General features: G+C 44.5%; 1 protein-coding gene across 1 annotated transcript; it reads left to right on the forward strand.

Annotated features, from left to right (window-relative positions):
• Positions 1-391: 391 nt before the first annotated feature.
• BLTP2 (bridge-like lipid transfer protein family member 2) lies at positions 392-26,734 on the forward strand. The gene is made up of 39 exons (XM_090292688.1): positions 392-496; positions 1,312-1,435; positions 1,920-1,969; positions 2,273-2,420; positions 2,598-2,716; positions 2,950-3,010; positions 3,198-3,387; positions 3,946-4,069; positions 4,214-4,338; positions 4,558-4,625; positions 4,732-4,877; positions 5,789-5,907; positions 6,015-6,178; positions 6,336-6,594; positions 7,120-7,325; positions 8,665-9,760; positions 10,185-10,376; positions 10,519-10,721; positions 10,863-10,981; positions 11,102-11,322; positions 11,630-11,820; positions 11,952-12,051; positions 12,196-12,398; positions 13,478-13,772; positions 16,276-16,433; positions 16,706-16,912; positions 20,171-20,270; positions 20,506-20,688; positions 21,052-21,173; positions 21,672-21,827; positions 21,911-22,032; positions 23,107-23,287; positions 23,912-23,998; positions 24,213-24,323; positions 24,462-24,597; positions 24,705-24,835; positions 25,007-25,108; positions 25,380-25,514; positions 25,928-26,734. Exons 1-39 carry the CDS (start codon positions 429-431, stop codon positions 26,108-26,110), a joined length of 6,705 nt encoding a protein of 2,234 aa, XP_090148814.1. The 5' UTR covers positions 392-428; the 3' UTR covers positions 26,111-26,734.
• Positions 26,735-26,751: the final 17 nt, after the last annotated feature.

Genomic DNA, 26,751 nt, shown 5'->3' on the forward strand with positions numbered 1-26,751 from the left:
CGGCCGGCCAGATCCACTGCAAACCAGGGAGCGGTTCACACTCGAACCCCAGCAAGTCCGTGAGTCCGCATTTCCGGGCATGGAAGGGTGCGCCTGTGGGTGAGTTGTATGTGTCAGTCCGCGCGAGGTCCATACCCTAGAGCTCTTCTACCAGAGCCACGCCTTCACTTCGGGCTTGCAGCGAGTCGGCCCTGCTGGATAGCGCGCTCCCGGTGGGGCGGGGCGGGGCTACGACACATCTGCTGGCTGGCTGGCTGGCTGCAGGGGGCGTGGCGCACGCGCGTCAATGCTTCCTGGTCCCGTGCTGTTCCTGTGCGCGAGACTGGTCGGCCCACTGTGGAGCTGTGGCGAACTGGAGCGGGAGGGGGGCCGACAGGGAGGGGGGCCCGGCAGGGCGGGGGCCGGAGCCAGGCAGGGCCGGGGCCGTAATGCCCCTGATCTTCGCAGCGCTGTTGGCCTTGTTGTTGGTTGCGGTGTTCGCCCTCTTCCTAGGCCGGTGAGGGAATCCCGGCTACAACGGGGTGGGGGAAATAGTGGGAGAAAGAGAGGTTGAGGAGGGGGCGCGCGCTGGATAGAGGTTTGCGGGAGGGGGAGGCAGATGGGGAGGGGGCTGGAGGGGAAGATGCGCAGGCGGCGGCGGGGGCGCAGGGCCGGAGCAGGCGCGGAGGAGCTGGGATTGGGGGAGACCAAGGGAGCGGGCGAGGCCTGTGGAGATGCTGCAGCTGGGAGCTGAATAGGTGTGTGTGAGGAGGGAACCGGCTCAGTGGTCTCCCTTTTTCCCTCTACATGCCCCTGAGCGTCCCCTTCACCGAACGCGAAGGGCACCTGCAGCTTTGCTCTAGGAAGCCGGAACAGGTTTGGCTGCCCGGGGAAGAGTGGCATTAGAGCTAGCCGGGTGTGACCCCAGAGTGCCTTCTTGCGGACATCGGTCTGGAGGGCGAAGACACAGGCCCTTTGGGGAGTGTGTGATGGCACATCTGACCCAGCTGCTTGTACTTCGACTCCTGTTGGGTCCTCTTCTCTCCACCGCTGGGGTTCCTAAAGATTCTTGAAGGGTTGCTTTCTTTGTTCCCAACTTAGAAGGTGGAGTTTAGTTTCTGATTACACCTGGGTGGAGGGAACACTCTGGGGCTACAGTTCTGATCATTGTGGCTGAATGTACGTGACAGTGGTGTTTTGGGAGACAGGAGAGTTGCCCAGAAGACCCAGGTTCAGGATTTGACCCTTTGCAAGGGCTTCTAAGACCAGCAAGGGGTGAGGGAAGATGTAATTGAGAGAAGGTCCTATGAACTCACAGGGATTTTTCTGCAGGTGGCTGTTGGTCCGGTTGGTCACCAAGTGGTGTCAGCAGAAATTGCAGGCAGAGCTAAAGATTGGCTCTTTTTTTTGGATTCAGAATGTCAGTCTTAAGTTTCAGCAGCACCAGCAAACAGTGGTGAGTGCTGGGGAACTCCCTGGGTGTGTGTGTGCGCGGGGGTGAGGGTTGATTCAGCTGAATTTCAGCTTTTTTCTTTAAAAAAAAATTCTGCCACCTCTTTGCCAAGATGATCTTAGAGTTAGTTTGGGAATACTAGAATTGATGTTAGTTCAATTAAAAATGCTTATAAGGTACAGAATGTCCAGGGCACATAAGAAAGATAACAGTGGTAAAACACAGAACAAAGATAACAGGAACTAGAAGAGCTTACTGTTCTAATTTAAGAGGAGAAACAGGGTAACTTGTCCATAAAAGAGAAATAATGACATCATTGAGAGGAGCAGGATGTAGTGCAGAGGAGAGAAGCCTGTACAAATGGAATGGAGACTAATTCGTGAAAGGGCTATATCACTTCTTCCTCCTTGCAAAACTTTTCCTGGCTTTTCAAGCTGCTCACGTCTTACCCAGCAGCTAACGTACAAAGTTTTCTCCCATGCTTTAGGAAATTGACAACCTGTGGATCTCGAGTAAACTCCTTAGCCATGATCTGCCGTGAGTACCCTATATTCTCACTTTTCCTCTGGGGAATATTTTGGGATTGGGGTTTGCGGAAAATGAGATTCTTCTACATAGGCCTCAAAGTCCAAGAAGGGAAGTGGGTTCTTGGCTTGATGTCTCCTGGTTAGCCTGGAAGCTATTATCTTGTGAGACAGATATTGATAACTACTATGAGACAATCCTCAAATATTTGAGCTACATTTTTTTAGGGAGGATGAAAGAGTGAAGGTGAGGGAGAGGAAGAGACTGCTATGGGAGGGATGGGCCTGATGGCAGTGAGGTTTCTCTCCTGGGCAGGCGCTATGTGGCTTTGTGCTTTGGAGAAGTACGTATCAGAACCGACCTACAGAAGGTTTCTGGCCTATTTGCGCCATTCTCCCAGAGCACTGGAGTGCATCAAAAGGAAGTGTCCTTCAGCCCAGCCTTATTGAAGATCTTATGTCAGGTGAGACTACTCCCCCCGCTTTTTTGGACTGTACTAGGAATGATTTGGTTTTGGAGTCACGGGTGGATTTTTCTACTATTTGTGGGGCATGATACTAAGAGCTGCCTCTTATTCTTTTTCTGTTGGAAAGGAAGGGCAGTGCCTTGGCATTAATTGTTCTTTGTTTATTCCTTCCAGCTATTCTCCATTCATGTAGATTCTATAAACATCATGGTTCTCAAGGTGGCTACTTCTGAATCCTTGTGGCATATTCAAATTAGAGAAAGCAGCTTTCTCTTGGATAGTGATGGGAAAAGGTAAACTCTGGGTAGAAAGGGGTCTAGTAATTCCATTCTTGCCTTATAGTTGTTTCAGGGTGGGTGGATGTCAGGACTTCTTATCAAGGTGTCACATTCTCATTCTGTGTAATTTGAGGAGAGACTAAGATTAGGCACTTCTGCTTGCCTTATCCCTTCCAGCCAACAAAGCTTGATTGAAGGTAAATGGTGAGGAAAGGGGCCAAGTGCTTTTAATTTTTTTCCTTTCCCAGGCTAAAATGTGAGGTGAGCCTAAGTCAGATCAACAGCAAAGTTCTAAAGAGTGGCCAGTTGGTGAGTATGCCATGGTCCTTCAGATGCCTTGTTTCCTTCTGGGTGTATGAAAGAGCCTAGGGCTTATACCATAGATGCTGCGTCCTTATGGGGTTCTCTCAAGGTACTGTTCCAAACCACTGCATTTTGACCCAAAACTCCCAAGCTCCCTACACATACACTCCTTAGAAGCTTATTCCTTCTGTAGGAGGACACGTGCCTAGCAGAGCTCTCACTGGCCCTAAAGCTGTGTCTAGAGGTGGGTATCAGAAGTCGGCACCTGAAGGCAATCACTGTGGATGTGTGGACTCTCCATGCTGAACTGCATGAGGGCCTCTTCCATAGTCAGCTGCTACACCAGGGCCCAAGCCTGGCACCCAAGCCTGTTCCCTCTTCAGGTAAAGCCCCTGTCAGTGAACTTTTTGGTTGCCCTATTCTCAGGTTATTTTGGAAGTAGAAACAAATAGTGGTCTCACTATTCATTTGGGTGTGATTTGTTAGATGCCATGGCCTTGGACCCTGAGGACAGATAGAGGAAATAGGGCATTTGTTTGCAGTGGGTGAAAGTACCAGTGTTTAGTGGATAATTGTCATAAATTAGACCTGTACCATGTATTTTATATATGTCCTCTCAGCATTGCACAAATAAGGACTGAAGCCTAGGAAGATTAGATAGCACACAGCTAGTTCATTTTAAAAATGGTGTTTAAATTATTTGACCCTAAAGTCCATATTTTTTCTATTATACCAGTCTGCTTCCCATACTATTTTTAGACTCTGGGGAAGGAAGTATAGCAGGTGCCTGAATCTGTGGGATATTTGCCTTGTGGCCTAAGATTGGACATTTGCTTAGCCTATTTTATATGGGAAATTTTGGCCAAAGAGGGCAGGAAATTTTTGGAGACTTGGGAGTGTTAAGGATTGATGGCTCTTGTATTATTCATTCCTATTTTCAGAGGTGACAAAGGACTTGTCTGAGCCAACTCTGCCAGGCCTATACCTCCTTCAGCAGCTGCCAGACCAGGTGAAGGTGAAAATGGAGATCACAAGTGTGGTGCTGTCCATGAATAGTCAGAAGAGGTGAGATCTCTCCTGGCACAGAGGTGTGGAAAGTGATAGTTGGAGCTATATGCTGAGTATATGCAGCTAGTAGCTGCACTGAGCTAGTCTATGGGGAGAAAGGACATTTACATATTTCTGAGATGGAGACTGTTTCTGGTCCAGGCATCTGAATTGGACGCTGAAGCTGCTGCATTTCTTCTACCATCGTGATGAGGATCAGCTGCCCCTTCGAAGCTTCACAGCAAATTCTGATATGGCACAGATGAGCACTGAACTCCTACTAAAAGGTTTATGGGTGGGGAATGGGAGGGAGAATGGGAGGACCAGACACTCTTTCCCCATGTACCAATTGGTCTTAATTTAGTATCAGTGGGGGGATGAGGAAGGGACCATACTGAGAGAAAAAAACCTCAACTCTTGAGTGTTGGTGACAATCTAGTCATCTTTTTGCCTACCTCTAGTTTTACCTTTTGCTGTGTTCTCTGATCTGTCTTCTGCCCTTACAGATGGATTGTTGCTGTCCCAGAGCCGCCAGCGCATTGTCTGCCTCAACTCCCTCAAGGCTAGTGTTCAGGTGTGGTGACCGTGGTACCAAAATCATTCCTTTCTCTGCTCTCTTCCTACCTCATTGCCTTATGAGATAAAATCCTAGCTCATAGTTCTGGTGTTCTCATTTCTAGGTGACCACCATTGACCTCTCAGCCTCTCTGGTTCTGAATACTTGTATTATTCATTACCGGCACCAAGAATTCTCTCACTGGAGGCACATGCTAGCACTCGAGACCCAAGGGTCTAGTTCTTCTGTTCTTAAGCCAAGGGAAAAAAGGTCAGTGTAATTTTTTAACCACCATTTCATCAGATGGATTCTCCAACAATTCTTTTGGTTTAAAGTGGCATCTTGTGTAAAATGCGTATTTGACTGTTTGACCTTTCTAAATCTTAAGTTTCAATGGCCCAGTCTCAATAGCAGGCCTATTTTATGTATCTTCCCCATTTTATTGGACTCTGATGGTAGGATGACGTCCTCCTTTTTATGTCTTCAGTACCTAGCACAGTGCCTTATTAAACAAATTAAATGTTTGTTGAACTGAACTTAAATGATAAACAGTATCTTGTCTGCCTCATATTGTAAGGTGACAGGTCATGTTAGCAGTGCCATATCTTTCTTTGTGTAGTGCTTGCATTGTGTGACACAGAGAATTTAAGGTTAATAATTAAGAAGTGATGTTCCTTGGTTGTAGTTGGTTGAATTCTATGATATCCTGACATTCACCACATTTGAACTATGAAATAGCAATTTCCTATGGTTCAACTAATATTTTCCTGGCATTCCTGCAGATTAACCATTCGGAGTAGCAGTGAACTGACAGATTTAGTCTTGTCTTTTCTTTTTTGAAAGATTTTATTTAATTTAGAAAGAGGGGAGGGACAGAGAAAGAGAGGGAGAGAAACATCATTATGTGAGAGAAACATTGACTGGTTGCCTCCTCATGCCCCTAACTGGGGACCTGGCCCACAGCCCAGACATGTGTCCTGACTGGGAATTGAACCAGTGACCTTTGGTTCTCAGGCTGATGCTCAATCCACTGAGCCGTACCAGCCAGGGCCAGTCTTTTATTATCTTAGTTGCATCCGTCCTAAGAGCCACAATAAAACTCACCCTGATTTTTGAGAGCTTCCATTCTAGGAAACTGCAGTTCTTTCCTTATCAAACAATGATGTCCTGTTCCTCTGCAGAACTTTTCCTCAAATCTTGGCTCCCATCATCTTTAGCACCTCCATCTCCAATGTCAACATTTCCATTCAGCTTGGAGATACACCGCCCTTTGCTTTGGGATTCAATTCCATCTCTCTGGGTAAGGCTCTGGGGTGGAAAAGGCACAAGAACCTGTCCATGAGTGGAGCTGGATCAATTGATGGCCACAGTGGCTCCATAAAATGCCTCTCTCCCACTTTTGTTTAGATTACCAGCATCTAAGGCCACAAAGTATCCATCAGCGGGGTATCCTAACTGTGGACCATCTCTGCTGGCGGGTGGGCAGTGACTCCCACATTCAGCGGGCACCCCACCCACCCAATATGCATGTTTGGGGTGAGGCACTTGTCCTGGACTCCTTCACACTACAGGTAGGTATGCACTTTGGTGAACAGGAGTCCATGCAGTTTCCTCATCCTGCCCTGCTTTAGAGCAGGGAGCACCTTTTTGGCAGCACGTGATGCATTAGTGTATTACAGAACTGTGTATCTGCATGCTCCTATTGGGGTCCCTCTGCTTCTTTTTTAGGGTAGCTATAATCAGCCTCTGGGCCTGTCCAGCACCCAGTCGGATACCCTCTTTCTTGATTGTACTATCCGAGGATTGCAGCTAGAAACATCAGATACCTGTGCCCAGTGTCTCTCTCGGATGTTATCCTTGATGGGCCCACAGTCTGGGAAGCCAGCAGTCTCTAGGGAATCTTCATTTGGAGAATCTGTGTCATTACTGTGGAAGGTGGACTTGAAGGTGGAGGACATGAACTTGTTCACCCTTTCTGCCCTCGTTGGTAAGTAGGACAGGGAGTCTATACTGGAGTGGGTAGTTTGAAACCTAAGCATATTATGCTGGTTCAGTCTGTTCCTTCTCATTTAATGAAGTTAATTATCTGGAATTTCTCTTAAGTTAGAAGCTGAGATGCTGGGATGTCTTGCATAACTATTAGACTTCTTGATATTCCTTAAGGGCTTATAAAAGGTTAGTATTAAGCAAGATATGTAAGAAAAAGATAGCCTTGATATCCATCCGATCAAGAGAATGAGATGCATGTTGTTTTGTTTTTTGTTTTTTCCTTTGTGTTTAGTAACTGATGTATCTCTGGGCAATTTGTAGGGGTTAGGGAACTTCTTTGCCCCCGCCAGAAGTTTAGGTTAAGATAGGAAAGGAAAATTTTCCCTGAAACATGAGGAATGAACTTAGAGAGGTATGGGGAATAAAGATAACGAGTGAAGAGGAGAAGTGACAAAGGAGAGTGAGGACTGAAGTTGCCAGTTCAGAGCTGAGAATCAAGACTGACATGGTTTCTGCATGTTAGGTGCTTCAGAGGTCCGACTAGACACACTGACTGTCCTGGGAAGTGCCGAAACCTCCACTGTGGGTATTCAAGGACTTGTGCTTGCACTGGTGAAGTCAGTCACAGAGAAGATGCAGCCCTGTTGCAAGGCCCCTGACATCCCTGCTCCAGTGCTCAGCCTCTCCATGCTCTCCATCATCTATCACAACAGCATCCGCTCTCTAGAGGTAATGCTTCTATGGGAGGCTGAGTCAGGTTGGGTTTTCCCTAGACTTAGAGCATTTCCCAGTCTTTTCAGTTATGTGAAACTCATCTATGAGAAATACAACTGATATTCTTTTTTTCCTGGCTTGTTTTCAACATTTTAAACTTTATTATGAAATTTAAAGTATGTACAAAACTAGATAGACTATATGAACTTCCATGTGTTCATACCCAGCCTCATGACCAACTCGTTTCATCTATACTTTCACCAATTGCCCCTGCCCTCTGGTTCTGGGACTATTTTGAAGCAGATACTAGACATATAATATCCACTGTAAATATTTCAGTGCATACCTCTGAAAAATACGGGGCTTTTTAAAACTCATAATCTTGTGTCATGTTGCTGAAACATTCAGCTCACCAAAAGGCGGGAAGATGGAAGGGCTGGCAAGTTTGAGAAGCTCTCCAATGCCTTTCTCTCAGGGTATTAGATGGACATGGGACCCTCTTAGGAGGAGGATGGGATAGCTTCCTATTGGTCAGACGTCAACTTTCTTTGGAACCTGAAGGGTTTTCTTTTCAAGCCTGGAACTCAAAGGAATTTTTCTATCCTGGAATTTAAATTTTCTCTGTCCACTTAGATATTCAGAACTGGCTTTGTTTTTCAAGTCCCTCCTTTGAGGCATACTGTCACATAAACCAGTTGCTATATTGATGTGTGTGGTCATTACTTTTTATACTTTTTTAAGAATTTAGTAAATGCAGTCAATATATAAAACATTTTCAAATTGATTGTTGCAGTGGTTATTATACAGAGTATGGCAGTTATAGAAAGATAACTTAGCCCTGGCTGGTGTGGCTCAGTGGATTGAGTACCAGCCTGTGAACCAAACGGTCACCAGTTTGATTCCTGGTCAGGGCACAAGCCTGGGTATGGGCCAGGTCTCCAGCTGGGGCATGCGAGAGGCAACCAATCAATGCTTCTCTCTGTCTCCCTCCCTTCCTCTCTCTCTAAATATGAATAAATAAAATATTTAAAAAAAAAGAAAAAGAAAGATAACTTAGCAGAAACATAAAGCCAAATGATTTATTGAGTATCTGCTATATATACTGGATGTACTTTGATAGATACCAAAGAATTAAAGTACAAGGACTTTACTCTAAGTCAATTTAGGATCTAGTTGCAGAGAACTTCTATATGAGTGCTCTTAAGTGCTCTTGATGCTAAAAACAAGGCAAGGGTTATTCAGGAAAGACTTCTAGGTGGAAAAGGTTCTTGAGTCGTGTATGCATGTATAATCGTGTCATCTCTCCTGTTCTGGGACATGGTAATCGACAGATCCTTTCTCTTGCTCCCTAAAGGTTCAGTGTGGTACAGGGCTGACCTTACTCTGGAGTCCCCCCGATCACATGTACCTGTACCAGCATATTCTGGCCACCCTGCAGTGCCGAGACCTACTAAGAGCCACTCTGTTCCCTGAGACTGTTTCACTCCTTGCACTAGAGACTCCAGGGACCACTTCTGAGCCAGTAGGCCATCTCCCTGAGCCTTCTCCCCCCAAACGGCTGCTAAACCTGACACTAGAGGTGAGCACAGCCAAACTGACTGCTTTTGTAGCTGAGGACAAGTTCATAACCCTGGCTACGGAGAGTGTGTCACTGAGCCGGCATGGAGGTTCACTTCAGGCTTACTGCCCAGAGCTGGCTGCTGGCTTTGATGGCAATAGCATTTTCAACTTCAAGGAGGTGGAGGTGCAGCTGCTACCTGAACTAGAGGAAATGATCCTCCACCGGAACCCCTTCCCTGTGCTGCAGACCCTCCGGAACCGTGTCTGGTTCCTCTCCTTTGGCTCAGTGTCAGTGGAGTTTCCTTATCAGTATGATTTTTCTCAAACTCTGGATGAGGCTGTGGGAGTTCAGAAGTGGCTGAAGGGGCTGCATCGAGGAGGAACTCATGCTCAAGCTGGTCCAAGCCCTGCCCCACTCCCACCTGATCTGCTCTTGAAGGTTCAGCACTTCTCATGGGTTTTCCTGGATGACGTTTTTGAGGTGAAACTCCGTGATAATTATGAACTGATGAAGGATGAAAGTAAGGAGAGTGCCAAAAGGCTACAACTGCTGGATGCCAAAGTGGCTGCCCTTCGGAAACAGCATGGGGAGTTGTTGCCAGCCCGCAAAATTGAGGAGCTCTATGCCTCTTTGGAACACAAAAACATTGAAATCTACATCCAGCGCTCCCGTCGTCTCTATGGCAACACACCCATGCGCCGAGCACTGCTCACTTGGAGCCTGGTAGGGCTAGAGCTGGTGGCTCTGGCAGATGCCTCTTTCCATGGGCCTGAACGTGTGATAGAGCAGGTTCGAGAGCTTGATCCAGGCAGCCCTTTTCCTGCTGAGGGAGTAGATCTTGTTGTTCAGTGGTGTCGTATGCTCAAGTGCAGTGTCAAGACTTTTCTAGGTAAGTCTTTATTTGCACAGCCTGGTGTTTGCCCTTGGAGCTCCAGGGAGCTCTTGGAGTGATTACAGAGGAGCTTGGTTATGTTGGGAACTGGGGCTGATTTAGGATGGGTGGAGTGGGATGGGTAGGCTCCTCTTCCCTTTTTTTGTTCCTGAATTTCACCCTGAAATTACTTGGCTAACTTAAAGGAACAACTAATTCAGCCATCTACAGTGTTAGTGTGGCTCTTAGATCTCAGCGTTATTCTCCTCAACATTTGCTTAGGGTCTCAGTGTCCTTTCTCAGCTTTGTTACCAACTACTAGTTTTTGTTTTACCAGTTGACTTTGTAAAATATATGGGTAAAAGTACTGTGGGAAAAAAATGCCTGAGAATGCTAAGACCGTCCCCTGAATAGCCAGTGTGTGTCTTCCCTATACTAACAGTTCGGATAAGAGATTATCCCCGGTACCTGTTTGAGATCCATGATTGGCGGCTAATGGGTCGACTTGTGGGCACCGAGCAAAGTGGTCAGCCTTGCTCCCGTCGGCGTCAAATCCTGCACTTGGGGCTACCATGGGGTAATGTGGCAGTAGAGAGGAACATGCCCCCACTCAAATTCTACCACGACTTCCGCTGTGAGTAGAGGAAGACAGTTGGTTTGGCTGAGGGATGTTGTGATGGCTGGGGTGGAAGATGCACTGAGGCCCTTTTGCAGTGAGGGGAGAGGAGTGGGATTAAGTTGTGTAACAAGCTGTACCCTTTGCCCTTCTATCCCAGCGGAAATCTTTCAGTACACAGTGGTATGGGGTCCATGCTGGGATCCAGCCTGGACACTGATTGGCCAATCTGTGGACCTCTTGACCAAGCCTTCAGCTGACCCCAGCCCACCATTGCCCTGGTGGGACAAGAGTCGCCTTTTGTTCCATGGGGACTGGCACATGGATATTGAACAGGCGAACCTGCACCAGCTGGCTACTGAGGTGAGGGTCCAGAGGAGTTGTTTCCTTTTTAGGATGGTTGGGGCTTATACAGCACTTGGAGGAAGAGAAAAAGGTGCAGATTTGGGGGATGAAGGTGATAACTCTTATCCATTCTCACCAAGTTTTTGTGGGTGGTTATAGGACCCATACAACACAACTGAGAATATGCACTGGGAGTGGAGCCGCCTGTCGTTTCACTGGAAGCCTGGTCAGTTTGTGTTCAGGGGTGACTTGGATGTCAACGTGAGAACAGCCTCTAAGTGAGTGGAGTGATGGGTTGGGCCTTAACAGGGAGAGGGACTTAGGGTGGAGGGAGAGGGGAAGAGCCAAGGGCTGCAAGTGACCAGGGCACTGAGGACTGGGATTCTGTTGTGAGGCAGGTATGACGACTGCTGCTTCCTTCACCTGCCTGACCTCTGCATGACACTGGACTTGCAGTGGCTATGCCATGGGAACCCCCATGATCACCATGGTGTCACTCTTCGGGCCCCAGAATTCCTGCCTGAGGTGCCCTTGGGCCAGCTCCACGACTCCTACCGGGCCTTCCGCTCTGAGAACCTTAATCTCTCCATCAAGATGGATCTGACTCGGAACAGCGGGAGTAAGGCTTGGGTCTGGGAGAGTGGGGAGGAGGGGCTGGGAAGGTAGGCTTAGACACTGAAGACTTCAGCTCAGTTCTCTGGGAGGGGATAGGGAAAGTGCAAGGGAGAATTTGGGTTAGCACCTTTTCAAAGAGGGTTGGTGAAAGTAAAGAACTTAGATCTTGGAAAGGAGAGTGTGTTGGGATATTTAGTATGAGGCTGAGTGCTGTTTGGGTTTTTACCTCTAAAACCTGAAGTTAAGGAAGGATTTAGCTTCATCTCTATGTTTTAAATATAGCTAGGAAATGTCTACCCTTTCCTTTGCAGCACTATCCCAGCCCCGAATTCTGCTATATAGTAGTACCCTGCGCTGGATGCAGAATTTCTGGGCGACTTGGACTAGTGTCACAAGGCCTATCTGCAGGGGAAAGCTCTTCAATAATCTGAAACCTGGCAAGAAGAAACTTGGCCAGCACTACAAGCAGCTTTCCTTTACTGCACTCTTTCCCCAGCTGCAGGTCAGACTCTGACATCCTTGCTGACATCTTCATTCTCTTTTCTTTCCTTTCTTCACTTGTTTTTTCTTATCTGGTCTGTTAATCATCTCTCCAATGCCATTTTTCATTCACTGATAAGTTCTTGTTACCAGGTGCATTATTGGGCCTCATTTGCCCAGCAGCGAGGTATCCAGATTGAGTGCAGTCAGGGCCATGTCTTCACTCGGGGAACTCAGCGGCTTATACCTCAAGGTAAGGTGAAAAATAAGCTCCCTTTATTTCTCTTAGCCTATTTCTTGTCCTCTTTCCCTTTCTCAGTTCCCTTTCCTTTCTCTTTCTGTCCCACACTCTTCTTCTGTACTGATCTGCATGGGCCCTGTATGCTTCCTTTCTCAGCGGGCACAGTGATGCGGCGCCTCATCTCTGACTGGAGTGTGACCCAGATGGTTAGTGACTTAAGTCAGGTGACTGTCCATCTGATGGCCTCGCCCACTGAAGAGAGTGCTGATCACTGCCTTGATCCCTTGGTAACAAAGACCCACCTACTGAGCCTTTCCTCCCTCACCTACCAACGGCATAGCAATCGCACGGCAGAGGAGGTACCAGTTGAAACAATCTCTTTACTACCTTATTTGTATCAGTACGTGTCTCAGTCTTCTCAGGCTACCATAACAAAATACCATAGACTGTATGGTTTAAACAACAGTAATTAGTTCCTCACAATTCTGGAGGCTGAGAAGTTTAGGGTACCAGCATGGTCACCTTCTGGTGAGGGCTCTCTTCCTGGCTTGTAGATGGCTTCCTTCTGTGTCTTCACATGGCACCAAAAGAGAGCACAAACTCTGTTGTTTCAAACTCCCTGGGCACAAATCCCATCATGAAGGCCTCATCTTCATCACCTAATCTAAACCTGGTTACCTCCTAAAGGCCCCGTCTCCAAATACCATCACACTGGGGATTATGGCCTCAACATATGAACTTGGTGGGGGCGCCCAATTCAGTCTATAGCAGTAGGTTTCAGACTAAGTCTCTGGTAATGTACCTAAGTATATTCCAAACATATGTCATTACTGTGTGATGCACTCAACTTGGATCAGCTGTGTCAGCATCACTGTTTTTGAAAATTACTTTTCTCTCTCTCCTTCTAAACATACCCTTGTCTTTCAGGAAACAGAGTATGTACAACTTTTCCCCAAGCACCTTATTTGGTGTTTTTCCTCCCAATTAAGGAAGGATTTTAAGTTGAAATTCTCTGAGTCATTTAAAATACAGTGGGTATATCTACTATACATGCTAAGACCACTTAGTTTTTGTTTTCCAGGGCATTCTTGTCTTTCCCAGAACAGGTTCTTTTTTCTTTTTCTTTTTTAAAGGTTTTATTTATTTACTTTTAGAGGAGAAAGGAGGTAGAAAGACAGGGAGAGAAACATCAGTGTGTGGTTGCCTCTTGCACTTCCCCAACCAGGGACCTGGCCCACAACCCAGGCATGTGCCCCAACTGGGAATTGAACTGGTGACCCTTTGGTTCTCAGGCTGGTGCTCAGTCCACTGAGCCATACCAGCCAGGGCAGAACAGGTTCTTTATTAAACAGGCTTGTTTTCTTATATTTGCATTTATGGTCCTGGAGAAATGGTGGGAATTTCCATGCTACCCTGAGGTTCTCTTCTTATTTCTTAGGAGCTCTCTACTCGAATTGGGGATCCTGCCTTTCACACACACCAGCTGCACTTGGTCGATTTACGGGCTTCCTGGACAACCACTAATCGGGACATTGCCTTTGGTTTATATGATGGCTACAAAAAGGCAGCTGTACTCAAACGTAATCTCTCCACTGAGGCTCTGAAGGGGTTAAAGATTGATCCCCAGATGCCAGCCAAAAAGCCAAAGCAGAGTGTCCCAACCAATGTCCCAGCCCCACCTCCTGTGAGCACTCCCAGCTTTAGTGGACAGCCTGATAAAGGGTCATCAGGAGGTAAGCTGGGGGAGATAAGAGTCTGTTGGGTTAGGTTTAGGATATGTACATTGGCTTGGACAGGAGTTTGAAAAGCACTGAATCATGACCTGTTCCCTCTAGGTGTAGAGATGAAACCTTTATTTTTCCATATTAGACCACCTAAGTCTTACATAGCAATGATATGGAGCATTAAAGGGTCTGATCCTAGGGTCAGGAGGAGAGTCAGGAAGGAATGGTGGGTCCACGCAGGATGAGTAATGGAAAAAAGCAAAGGATTAGAGAATTTTTTTGTGTTTTAATAAATTATTTTGTTCAGTCAACAAATATTTATTGAGTAACAGCACAAAGCACTGTATTGGGATCAATGATGGATATAGAATGCATGATATTCAACTTGCCCCAACAAGTTGTCACCTCTGGATGAGCTAAGATTAATTCATTCACAGATTCATTTTAGCTTTATTGAGGGTTGATAATGTACCAGATATCACCCTAGACTTTAGGGATACAAAGATGGGAGGAAGCTTAGAAATTAGTGGATATGAAGATATGCAAATTACTATTTAATTATGAAAATGCTTTGTAAGAATGTTCAAGAAGGAAGTATTTATATCAGCATAGGAAAGTCTAGAAAGCCTTCACAGAGAAGAAAATGGAGATGGGTCTTAAAATATGAGTAAGAGTTTGACAGGTGAGGAAAGAGAAGAAGGCATTTCAGGGAGAGGAAGTAACAAGTACAGAGGAGCGAGTGCATGGTAAGTTTAAGAACAAAGTGAAAAGTGATAAAAGCCACAAGAAAGAAATTAAAGAATATGGCAGTTCTTGACAGGAATAAAGGAGGGAATGCACTCAGGGAAGGTTTCATTGAGGAAATAGCATTTGAACTGGATCTTTGAAGGCTTAGTATGGTTTGAACATATGGAAATGGGGAGGAAAGGCATTCAAGGCAGAGGGACTATCCTGAGGGAGTGGAGTTGGTAAAGCTTAGTATGTTCAAAGGAGAGTGAACAGTCTGTTTGTTTGGCATAGAGTGGCTAAAAAAGAGGAGTGAGAGAAGATGCTGGAAAGGAAAGCTGGAGGTAGATCATCAAAGGCCTTTCATACAAGGCTAAAGAAGTTTCTTTTTTTAAAGATTTCCTGTGCTTTAAATTTTATTTCTTTATTTTAGAGAGAGCGAAACATCGATTTGTTGGTTTACTTTATTTATGCATTCATTGGTTGATTCTTGTGTGTTCCCTGACTGAGGATCAAACCTGCAACTGAGCTACCCAGCCAAGGCTAAGGAGTTTTTGGTTCTTATTCAGTAGGCAGTAGTGAACTATTAAAGGATTTTGAATAAGGGTGTATCATCATTAGAGTTTTAATTTTAGGAAAATAAATCTGGCAACAGTGTAGAGGACTAGAGAGGAAGGAACTGGAGGTGGGAAGACAAATGAAGAAACTATTGTGTCTCAACAAGAGGCAACAAGAGCCTGAAATAGGTAGAGGCAGTGGGAATGAAAATGAGGGGCTGGATAGAAATGTTCTTGTCCATATAAGAGATTTGGCAACTGGTTGGAAAAAGGAATTAAAATGGGAAAAGAGAAAATGAGGCTAAACAGGTTTAGGGAGGTATAGACTTGCTGATTTGGACATACTGAATTTTTGGTGCAAATAGTACGTCAAGGTAATGTTTAATAAACAGCTGAAAATGAGAGTCTAAAAGCTTAGGGCTAGAGATAGAAACTTGGGAATTTTAGCATAGAGCTAAGAGTTAATGCAAAGAAGATAATAATAGTTGCTTACTGTGTGGCAGCTACCCTGCCAAATACTTTGATATATTATTCCATTGAATTCTCTCAACAACCTTGTGAGATAGTTCCTGTTATTTTATGGATAAGGAAACTGAGAATACAGGTTAAAGCAAGCTGCTGAGAGTCATAATCAAGTAACTGGTGGAGATAGGATCTTGAACAGAGGCAGACTAGTGTAATTGTGGAGATTGTACTCTTAACCAAAACACTGTTAGACAAATTCATTAGAAGAAAAAGTAGGAAAGGGAAGGGAACATGCCAAGGTAAGACCTTAGGAGATGATTATTTCTAAGACCTGGGAGAGGGAAGAAGGTCTAGAGGCATCATCAGAGGGAGCGGTAGAGCTAGAACACAATGGCAGTGATGGCAAGGGAGTGGTTTCACATGGAAATGAGTGGTCAACAAATAGCATTTCAAATAATTTGAAATGAAAACTTAAGGAACAACATGGGGGTGGATGGAGATCCTAGAGTAATCCCGAGGTGGCTATGTCGAAGAGAAAAAAATGCAACCACTTACATAGTTTCTCTTGGGAATCTATTACTTGTATAGAGGAAAGTGAAGTGGAGACCTTTATTTTGCCCTGAAATGTCAAGGGGTGGGGTGGGCTGGAGTTGAAGGTTGGGGAAAATATATTCTAGCCCTTACCTAGCCAGCAAAATTGAAGATCAGTTTGGATTTTATTCCTTTGAGACTGTGACTTTTTCTGTTTCCTCTTTCTCTGCCAGGTGCCTATATGTTGCAGAAGCTGATTGAAGAGACAGATAGGTTTGTAGTGTTCACAGAAGACGAGTCAGGTGTGAGTGACCAGTTGTGTGGCATTGCTGCCTGCCAGACAGATGATATATATAACCGAAACTGCCTAATTGAGCTGGTCAACTGCCAGGTACCATCTCTTTACCAGAGCACCCCAATATTGGGCTAGGCCATACTCATATGTGTTCACCTTCCCCCACCTCTAAATAAGAATGGGTGGATAGAGCTCCAAAAAATTCTTCCTCCAGCAGGTATCAGGGATAATCCCTATCATATCTAAAAGCCAGTAGAGTTCACTCAGTAAGCCAGAATTAGACCCAGCTGCGGTGTTTGGTACAATTCTCTAACTTCATGTTTCTTGGTGGCTCTGGTGCTATGATTTTACTTTTGTCTCTGACATAGATGGTTCTTCGTGGAGCAGAGACTGAAGGCTGTGTCATTGTGTCAGCTGCTAAAGCCCAGCTGCTGCAGTGTCAACACCATCCAGCCTGGTATGGTGACACATTGAAGCAAAAGACATCCTGGACTTGCCTACTGGATGGCATGCAGTACTTTGCCACTACTGAAAGCAGCCCCACTGAGCAGGATGGCCGACAGCTCTGGTTAGAGGTTAGTCATCAGGGCGAGGAAGGTCCATTACATCCCATTCTCCATAGTTGGCCCCTTCCACCAGAATAATTGCAAGATTCTTTGACAGTACCTAGTGCTGCCAGCTTAGCAGAATAATGAGACTGATAACACCTTGAATGTAGGAACTATAGGCAGTCTCTGGTCTGTGTCAGTGAGTATAGTTTTTTTTTTTTTTTTTTTTTTTTTTTTTAAATCTCATGCTGTTCTATTTCATTGCAAGGGAAAGTCTCATTTCCCAGCGCTAGAATAAAATGAGTTGGAACTTTTTTTACTTTTGAAAAGTTTGCTAACCCCTGTTGATAATATCACACTAATCAGCAGGAAGCTTGAAAACAAGCAGTAAGTCAGAATTTTAGATAAGCTTTCTGCCTTTTCTCTGATCTCTCTCTCCCCCTCTTTTTAAAGATTTTATTTACTTATTTTTAGTGAGAGGAGATGGGAGGAAGAGAGGGAGAGAAACAATGATCGGTCATCTCTTGCATGCCCCAAATTGGGGATGTGGCTGGCAACTCAGACATGTTTCCTGGTGGGGAATAGAATCTGTGACCTTTTAATCTGAGGATGATGCCCAGCCCACTGAGCCATATCAGTCAGGGCTCTCTGATCTCTCTTGATGAAGATGATTGAGTGGTTGTTTCAGCAAGGAAGTATAGTTGAATAGAAAGACTGCTTATCTAGGAATCAGATTGTGAGCGTTCTAATGCCAGCTTTGCCATTATAGTAGCCATGAGCCCTTGGGCAAGGCACCTTTATTTATAAAATGGTATTCTAATACTTTACCTTGACAAGATCAAATAAGAAAGTACAGTAGTCCCTCTGTATCGCGGTTCACTTATCGCGGCCTCACTGTATCGCGGGATTTTTTAAAATATATTATTTATTGCAGATTTTTCTCTATATCACGGGATTTTGCAGTACTCTATATGTATGTTGTTAAAGTTACGTAGGTTTAAGAGTGTAGAATATGTTTAAGAACATAAGTAGTGTTTATAAAAGTGAAAAAGGTTAAGGGAGTGGGAAAGGTTAATAAGGGGCTGGGAACGGTTTATAAGTGCGTGGGAAGGGTTTATAAAGCCTTAATATATATATAAGTACTAAAGTAAATGTAAGGTTCGCACTTCGCGGGTTTTCACCTATCGCGGGGGTGGGGTGGGGTCTAGAACGTAATACCCGCGATATGTGAGGGAATATTGTACTTTGAAAAATATAAAGCTTCATTCAAATGGAAGGTAGTCTTATCTTTTAAGTTAGTATGTCTGGGGCGGTGGGTCCTGTGTGTATCAATATAATGTCTTTGTTAGATGGTGAGATTCTGAGTAGTAGCTGTAAATTTTCTTTGCAGCTTCTTAGTGAAACTGAATTTGTACTGTAATTTCTAGGATATAATATTATTGGGAGCTATTTAGAGCCAAAGGTTATGAGATGTACCCAGTCAATATTTTGCATTGTCATTACTTATTTAACAGGTATTAAGTGTTCACATTGTGCTGGGGGTGGTCCATGAAATTAGTCACTAGATCCAATGTGATAATATCATTTGCCATTGTATATTCAATGGGGCTAAAACTAAATCCCTTCTTCCCTTCTCCTTGACTGTTGCTTTTTACTTCAGTGACCTTGCCCAATCCAGGCAACCTCTGGTTTAATTATATAAGAAATAATAAGCATTTCATCAGATGTCAAACCAAGTAAGGGTCAGGTTATTGATACTATGAGAGGACGTACTGATATATTACAGTTACAGTTTAGGCTAGCAGTGCCCTTTACCAGTAGTTTCTGGAGGTAGGCACAGAAGGTGTTAAATATTCATGCAGAAGTGGGCAGGATGAGCTATGCAAGGTCTACCGACCTTGCATTTTCTGAGGCTCTGCTTCTTTTAGGCATGCCTTCATTTGCACATGAACCCTTTTTTCCCACTTCAGTCTGTGATATTAGTATTAGAATGGAATGTCCTTGGCTTAGGTGGGAGGGACTTTGATCTTACCTTTCCTATATAAATTTTTGTGTGACTTGGAAGATCTCCTTATTTCTTTTATATTACTCATTCTGTTACTCATTTTGACTTCAGCTACACAGAGAGAGTAAAAATAATTCAGTCCCATTCCCCCATGGCAGTAGTGTTAGAATGGTCTGAAGACAGAAAACAGCAAAAACACAAAAACATGAATACTGAAGTGGGTGGGAAATTTTGGTGAAAATTTTTCTCATGACATGATTTGATTTTTTTCCAACTTTTTAAGTTTTGCAATACACATTAACATAAATTACCCTCCTAACCATTTTTAAGTGTATAGTTCAGAAGTATTAAATATATTCATAATGTTATACAACCATTACCACACTTTATCTTCATAAGTCTGTTCATCTTATAAAACTGAAACTTTACACCTGTTAAATAAGAACTCTCCCCCCACCCCCTGTCCCTGGCAACCACCATTTTACTTTCTGTCTACGATTTTAGCTACTCTTAAGTACCTTATGTAAGTGGAGTCATGCAGTATTTTTGTGTGTGTGTTTGATTGGCTTATTTCACTTAGTATAATGTTCTCAAGTTTCACCCATGTTGTAGCATGTGAGAATTTCCTTTTTAAGGATGAATAATAGTCCATTGTATATAAATACCACATATTGCTTATTTATTTGTCCACTTATGGATATTTAGGTTGTTTCCATATTTTAGCTATTGTGAAAAAATGCTGCTATGAACTGGGTGTACAAATATATCTTCAAGACCCTGCTTTCAGTTCTTCTGGGTATATATCCAGAAGTGGAATTACTGGATCATATAATAATTCTATTTTTAATTTTTTGAGGAACTGTTATACTGTTTTCCACCATGGTTGTACCGTTACATTCCCACCAATGGTGTATAAGGGTTCTGATTTCTGCACATTGTTGCCAGCATTTGTTATTTACCATTTTTTTGGATAATTAGCCATCCTAATGGACGTGAGGTGGGACATGATGTGGTTTTTGTCCTAGCTTGTTTTTCTGGCCTCAGCCCTGTGGGCCTGGCAAAATATGCATGTAACTCAAAATTTGGTTGGTTGGGGCCATGAGAGAGACATGTGTCCTCTACGTTGGGAGATCCTTCAAGCTATTCCAGGAAGTAGAAATCTAGATAGTTAGTGAATCTAGATAGTTTAACTACTTGCATCATGGAGATCTGTGACCCAGTTGGCCAGGAGAAGCTACTGATCCCCCAGGAGCTAAAGGTGCCTATGTCTCTGTCTTCAGGTGAAGAATATCGAGGAGCACCGGCAACGTAGTCTGGACTCTGTGCAAGAGTTGATGGAGAGCGGGCAGGCAGTGGGAGGCATGGTTACCACCACCACAGGTCAGCTCTCCTCTCTTCCTCATCATATGGGTAAATGGTTAGGAGCAGATATACATCCCAGAGGATCCTGATTTCCTTTCCTACTCTTAATGCTGGAGTAGGATCATTTTGTATTAGGATAGGTTGAAAGCAAGTGTCTGGAGTTCCTTAGACATCACACATAGCTAGCTGGGAGGCTCTCAAAATACCTCTATCGAGAATATCTTTCTCTTATCTCTTTCCCACCTCTTCCCAGATTGGAACCAGCCAGCTGAGGCACAACAAGCCCAGCAAGTCCAGCGGATCATTTCACGCTGCAGTTGCCGAATGTACTATATTAGTTACAGCCATGACATTGATCCTGAGCTGGCAACTCAGATTAAGCCACCTGAAGTTCATGAGAAACAGGAAAAGGAAGATCTCCTAAAGAAGCAGGAAGGTATTCAGGGTTTGAAAGGCTTTTAGGAGGGTACTAAGGAACTTATGACAGTAGTTATTTCCTTAGTGGTTTTGAGGCAGTGGTGTTACGAAAGTCCTCTGCACTGGGCATAAACATTTCACTTTGCTCTACATTTTGTAAGTTCTTCTGTGAGAGAATAACCTGTACTCTTGGAGGAAACTGTGAAGAATGGGTATTGTTTGATTTTGAAATAAGCAAACATGTTTCTACCCGTGAGCATTTCTCACCAAGCCCTTTCTATGGAGTTAATTAATAGGAGTGGTTCCAAATACAGGTTAGGAAATACAGTAGATATTTAAAGAGAAACTTGAGCCTCTTAATTAGCTGCTAATAATTACCTAGGGGCTGTGGATACCTTCACTCTCATCCATCATGAGCTAGAAATTTCCACCAACCCAGCTCAGTATGCCATGATCCTGGACATTGTCAACAACTTGCTGCTCCATGTAGAACCCAAGCGGAAGGTGAGCATGGGCCCCTATAGGATGCCAGTTACCCTCACAGGAACTCTCAGACCTTGTGCTTTATTTGGAATTCATTAAGAAAAGCAATGTTTCAGACTGAAAAATGGCCTTGCGGTTGGTACATCATCTATTAGTTAACAGCAGCAGTTGAAGTTTCACTTATCTAGGAAAGGTCTGAGTGTCCCTGAGAAAGCAGGGCTTGTTTATCTGTTTTTCTTGGTCAGTTCTCTATTCAGTCACTTAAATACCTCTTAAGAACAGTAACTGCTCCCCTCTTCCACCATCCCTACTATCCCTACCCTGTGAGACTGATTGGCTTATTGTGAAATACAACAATTACCAAATCTCCATGGGCCTACCCCTTACTCTTGCTGCTAATGGTGACAGATAAAGGTGAGCTTTTCAGAAAAGATCCTCATTTATTTTCCTTTCTCTATTTTAATTTACTATGACCTGTCTATTATAAAACCTTATTCATTTTCTTTTCTACTCCTTTAGGAACATAGTGAGAAGAAGCAACGGGTCAGGTTCCAGCTTGAGATTTCTAGCAATCCCGAGGAGCAACGCAGCAGCATATTACATTTGCAGGAGGCTGTGCGGCAGCATGTGGCCCTGATACGGCAGCTGGAAAAGCAGATGTATTCTATCATGAAGGTAGTCAACTGGACAGTCTGAGGACAGGGAAGTCTCCTAGGACAGGGGAAATCTCTTAGGTTTCTCCTGTTCTGGCTCCCTAGTCTTTGCAGGATGACAGCAAGAATGAGAACCTACTTGACCTGAACCAAAAGCTTCAGTTGCAGCTACACCGGGAGAAGGCCAATCTTCAGCTGGAAAGTGAAGAGCTTAATATCCTCATCAGGTGAAATAGCATTCTTTTCCTGACCGTTTTCAGTTCCCCAACTGGTGTTGATTTCTCTTCTTTGCCCACGTTCTGATAGTTTTTAGGCCTACTGTGCATTATCAAAGGCTGATGTAGTAGGTTCAGTCACCTCTTCCTGAATGAGCCTTACTGAACATAGCCAAGAAGTTGAGAAAAAGAAAGCTCTTCCTTTGTATCATCAATAGAATGCCTCCTGAGAAAGGAGAGAAAAATGGGTAGTTGGGGTAGATCACATTTGTGGTCTTAATACTGTGCAGCTGAACTAAAAATATCTTAAGTTGATCTGTAAGGAATGCAATTGTAGATATAATCATAGGGGTTATTAGTTCAAAGAAATTACTTTATTAAGAAGCTATAGCCCTGGCTGGTATGGCTCAGTGGATTGAATACCGGCCTGCAAACTGAAAGGTTGCTAGATCGATTCCCTATCAGGGCACATGCCTGGGTTGTGGGCCAGGTCCCTAGTTGGCAGCATGTGAGAGGCAACTAAGTCTATGTATACTTACACGTCAATGTTTCTCTCCCTCTTTTTCCCCTCCCTTCTCTTCTCTCTCAAAATAAATATTTTTTAAAAACATTAAAAAAAATAATTTCTGGCCCCTGGCTGCTGTGGCTCAGTGGATTGAGCATCGGCCTGTGAGTCAACTGTCGCTGGTTAGATTCCCAGTTAGGGTACATGACTAGGTTGCACGTCAGGTCCCCAGTTGAGGGCGCGAGTGAGAGGCAACCACACAGTTATGGTTCGTTCCCTCTCTTTCTCCTTTCCCCCTCTCTCTACAAATAAATAAATAAACAAATAAATTTAAAAAAAAATTTCTATAGAACACTTTTTTTTTTTTTTTTTTTAAGGCGCTGTAGTATTGAAAGATGATATTTGTATTCCCGTGGCAGGGTGTAAGAAGCAATGAATCCAGTGAAAAAAATTCAGAAAATAACTGTTCCAGAATAGGTCTAACTCTGGGTTTATCCCTATGTCGTTCTAGAGCATTCCACCCCACCCCCTACCCAAATGCTGTTGCCCTTATTGGCTTTGATCCTCCTATCCATTTATAGGTGTTTTAAGGATTTTCAGTTGCAGCAGGCCAACAAAATGGAGCTGCGAAAGCAGCAGGAAGATGTGAGCGTGGTCCGTCGCACTGAATTCTACTTTGCTCAGGCACGATGGCGCCTAACAGAGGAAGATGGACAGCTAGGAATCGCTGAACTGGAGCTGCAGCGGTTCCTCTATAGCAAGGTATTGGGTATATACAGTCACACAAAGGCAGCTATATTGAGAGGCACTGACCTATCTCAGGAGTCTAACTCACAAAAGGGGAAACAAAAAGGAACTAGTTATATAACTATTGATGATAGTATTAAAGGTTATTAATGAAACTTGAGCAGAGTTCCTCTTAGATACATGTTTGTAATATTAAATAATGCAGATATAGATGAGGGTGATCAAATGCTTCCCTCAGTGAATAATCTTATCCATAGAAATGGGGCTCTGCTTGGAATAGAACCTTAATTCTACTATACTGGTATTAAACTCTCCTGCAATTACCCATGGCATGGAGGAGAGGGCATTGTTCCTCCCCCCTGCCCCCTTCCAGGGTGTTTGGTAATGAATGAGACCACTTTTGAATGTCAGAGCAACTGAGAAGTACTACTGGCATTTAGTGCCCTGGCTGGGAGCACTCATGACAAATATGAGATTAGAGGGTACATTGACTATATGAGGTTAAAAGAAATATCAAAGGCTGGGGTTAGGCATGTGGAGAACCTGAAAACAAATGGGATATATAGCAGTTCTCTAGCAAGCTCTTGAGAATGGCTTATGATAATGGATTGGTGTTGGGGGGCTGATCTGTCTTTATAGGTGAATAAGTCTGATGACACAGCAGAACATCTTCTGGAGCTGGGCTGGTTCACTATGAACAACCTCCTCCCCAATGCTGTCTATAAGGCAAGTCTTATTTCCCTATTCTTAGCCCATTCACATACTTTCTAGTACAGGCCACTAGTACATTCTTTCTAGTGATGGCCCTTGCACATATACCTACTGTGGGAAAGAGTGTGGTGTGATCTGAGATGGTGAAAGCTTGCCTGTCTTAGCAAGACCAATGCTTCTCCTCTTAGTGTGTATAAGATTTGTGAGTTCATTTATCACTATCCTGCAGGTAGTCCTGCGGCCCCAGAGCTCCTGCCAGTCTGGGCGACAGCTTGCCCTCCGCCTCTTCAGCAAAGTCCGGCCCCCCGTTGGGGGTATCTCTGTTAAGGAGCACTTTGAGGTTAGTAAACAGTCCTTTGGGGACCCAGGAACAAAGAGCAGTCAAAGCTATCTGTGTGTTGTAATATGCTCTCAGGGGTAGGTAAACTGTGGGATGATGTCTGAACTTAATTGCTTCTTCAGCCTTTTTCCTCTTTAGGTAAACGTGGTGCCTCTCACCATCCAGCTGACACACCAGTTCTTCCATAGAATAATGGGCTTTTTCTTTCCTGGCCGAAGTGTGGAAGATGATGAGGTTGGTGATGAGGAAGATAAGTCCAAACTGGTGACTACTGGTGAGAACTTTTATTGTGGAGCTCCAGAAGACAGGTAGCATAGCAGCCTCAGAGACGGCTGAAGCTTCAGAAAGAGGACAACAGTTGGTGTGCTTGCTTTTTCACAGGAATACCAGTGGTGAAGCCTCGGCAGCTGATTGCAGCAGATGATGCGGCAGCACTGGGTCCTGGGAAGGGTGTGGCACAGGGCTTGAATCGGAGTTCTGGGGTCAGAAGGTCATTTCGCAAAGCCCCTGAGGTACTGGACATGTCCCTGATGATAGAAAAATGGAAGAGTCCTAGGATACTCTTTTAGACCAGGCTGGGGATTTCTTCTGTTGCCTTTGAGTCTACTCCAAAGGTGAAAGAAGATGGAGGTGTTTGGGGTCCTAAGTTTCAGGGGCTCACACTCCTTTCCTGCCTTTCCTAGCACCCTGTGGATGATATTGACAAGATGAAAGAGCGAGCTGCCATGAACAACTCCTTCATCTACATAAAGATTCCACAAGTTCCACTATGCGTCAGCTACAAGGTTTGCTCTTCCCCAGCACTTTCTAGAACAGGGTGGGAAGGGAAACAGATACGATCATCATAGATTAAAGACAGGCAGATAGTCTAGTCCATGAGTGATAAATCTGTTTTCTCTGCCCCCATTATCAGACTGAGGTAAGGGGAAATCAATATTTGTAGGTGCTGCTACAGGAAGGTACTAGACTTGGACTCAAGTACTAGCTTGAACTAAAAATGGCAGCTGATATATTTTTTTCCCTTCTTTCTCTTCCTGACCCATCCTTCTTTTGCAGGGTGAGAAGAACAGTGTGGACTGGGGTGACCTTAACCTGGTGCTGCCCTGTCTGGAGTACCACAACAATACATGGACATGGCTAGACTTTGCCATGGCTGTCAAGAGGGACAGTCGCAAAGCCCTGGTTGCCCAGGTATCCCGGCAGAGTTCATGGCTGTTTGGTTAGCAGGGTGTGGCACACAGATCCTCTGTTCAGGAGCATTTCATTGTGGGATGTATTCACAAGCATCCTTCAGATGGGGCAGGTTAATAAAGGGAGCCACTTTTATTTTTTATTTCTGCTCTCTCCCATGACTTCACTCAGATGATTAAATTGAGCTTACTACTGTTAATTTTTAGAAAACTTTGAGGGCTGACACAACTTCGGGTTTAGAATGGGTTCTAATTAGAGTGTAAGCTTCTTGAAAGCAGAGATCATTTTAGGATTAGAATTGCTCCATTGTGCCTTTGTGTAAATTTAATAAATTGTTATTGAATTGGTTCACTGTGATTTATTCTGCCTGTCCCACTAATTACTTTCCCTTTTACTCCTCTCTAACCTATCAGGTAATCAAAGAGAAGCTAAGGCTGAAGCCTGCAACAGGGTCAGAGGTCCGGGGAAAGCTAGAAACTAAATCAGACCTCAACATGCAACAGCAGGAAGAAGAGGAGAAAGCCCGGCTCCTCATCGGTTTAAGTGTGGGCAACAAGAACCCTGGCAAGAAGTCCATTTTTGGCAGGCGCAAGTGATCCGGCAATCCAAGAGTGGCTGCAGTACAGTATCTGACTCTGGCTCAGGCCCCAGGGACTTGTGGGGTGGGAGGCACTTCCCTTTATCCATCAGGATTTGTTGGGATTAGGATCCCATAGGCTACTGCAGAGGGATGCACTACTCTTTAGCAGATGATCTGTTCTCTGAAGAGCGTGGTGGATAATAACGCTGAGTTCAACCTCACACTGATCAGCAGGCCCAGGGCCAGAGAGGCATCAAGAGAGCAAGACCCAGGGAATGGCTCCAGGACTAGGATCTGATTCCCATGGGGTCAGCTGAAAGGGTGAGGGACAGTTCTGATCAAGTGTGATACATTTTTATAAGTAGACATATATAAATATATATATATTTCTCTAAGTGTAACTATTCTCCCCCTGTGCCAGAAAGTTGGGGGGCAGAGGACTGATCTGTCCCTCATTCCACTGCCTTGTATGAAAGAGGTATTAGTGTTCTGGGGGGGGATCAGCTCCTCCCACAATCTGTGCCAAGCTCACTTGGGGAGATGGCAATAGGGGCCAGGGCTGGCCATGGGTTCCACTGGGATATGCCCTGGAGAATGGTAAGAAAATGATTTAAAGAGAAAAAATATATTTTAAATTTGATGCTGGTTTTTTTTTTT

Source organism: Furipterus horrens, unplaced genomic scaffold, assembly GCF_987537825.1.
Source record: "Furipterus horrens unplaced genomic scaffold, mFurHor1.1.pri manual_scaffold_11, whole genome shotgun sequence".
NCBI lineage: Eukaryota > Metazoa > Chordata > Mammalia > Chiroptera > Furipteridae > Furipterus > Furipterus horrens.

Excerpts from the sequence above, each read along its gene's own strand:
- BLTP2 (XM_090292688.1), top strand. The coding sequence starts at position 429 with ATGCCCCTGATCTTCGCAGCGCTGTTGGCCTTGTTGTTGGTTGCGGTG. Across the intron at positions 12,399-13,477 it reads GCAATCGCACGGCAGAGGAG|GAGCTCTCTACTCGAATTGG; the intron begins GTACCAGTTGAA and ends CTTATTTCTTAG. Across the intron at positions 23,288-23,911 it reads AGCGGTTCCTCTATAGCAAG|GTGAATAAGTCTGATGACAC; the intron begins GTATTGGGTATA and ends CTGTCTTTATAG.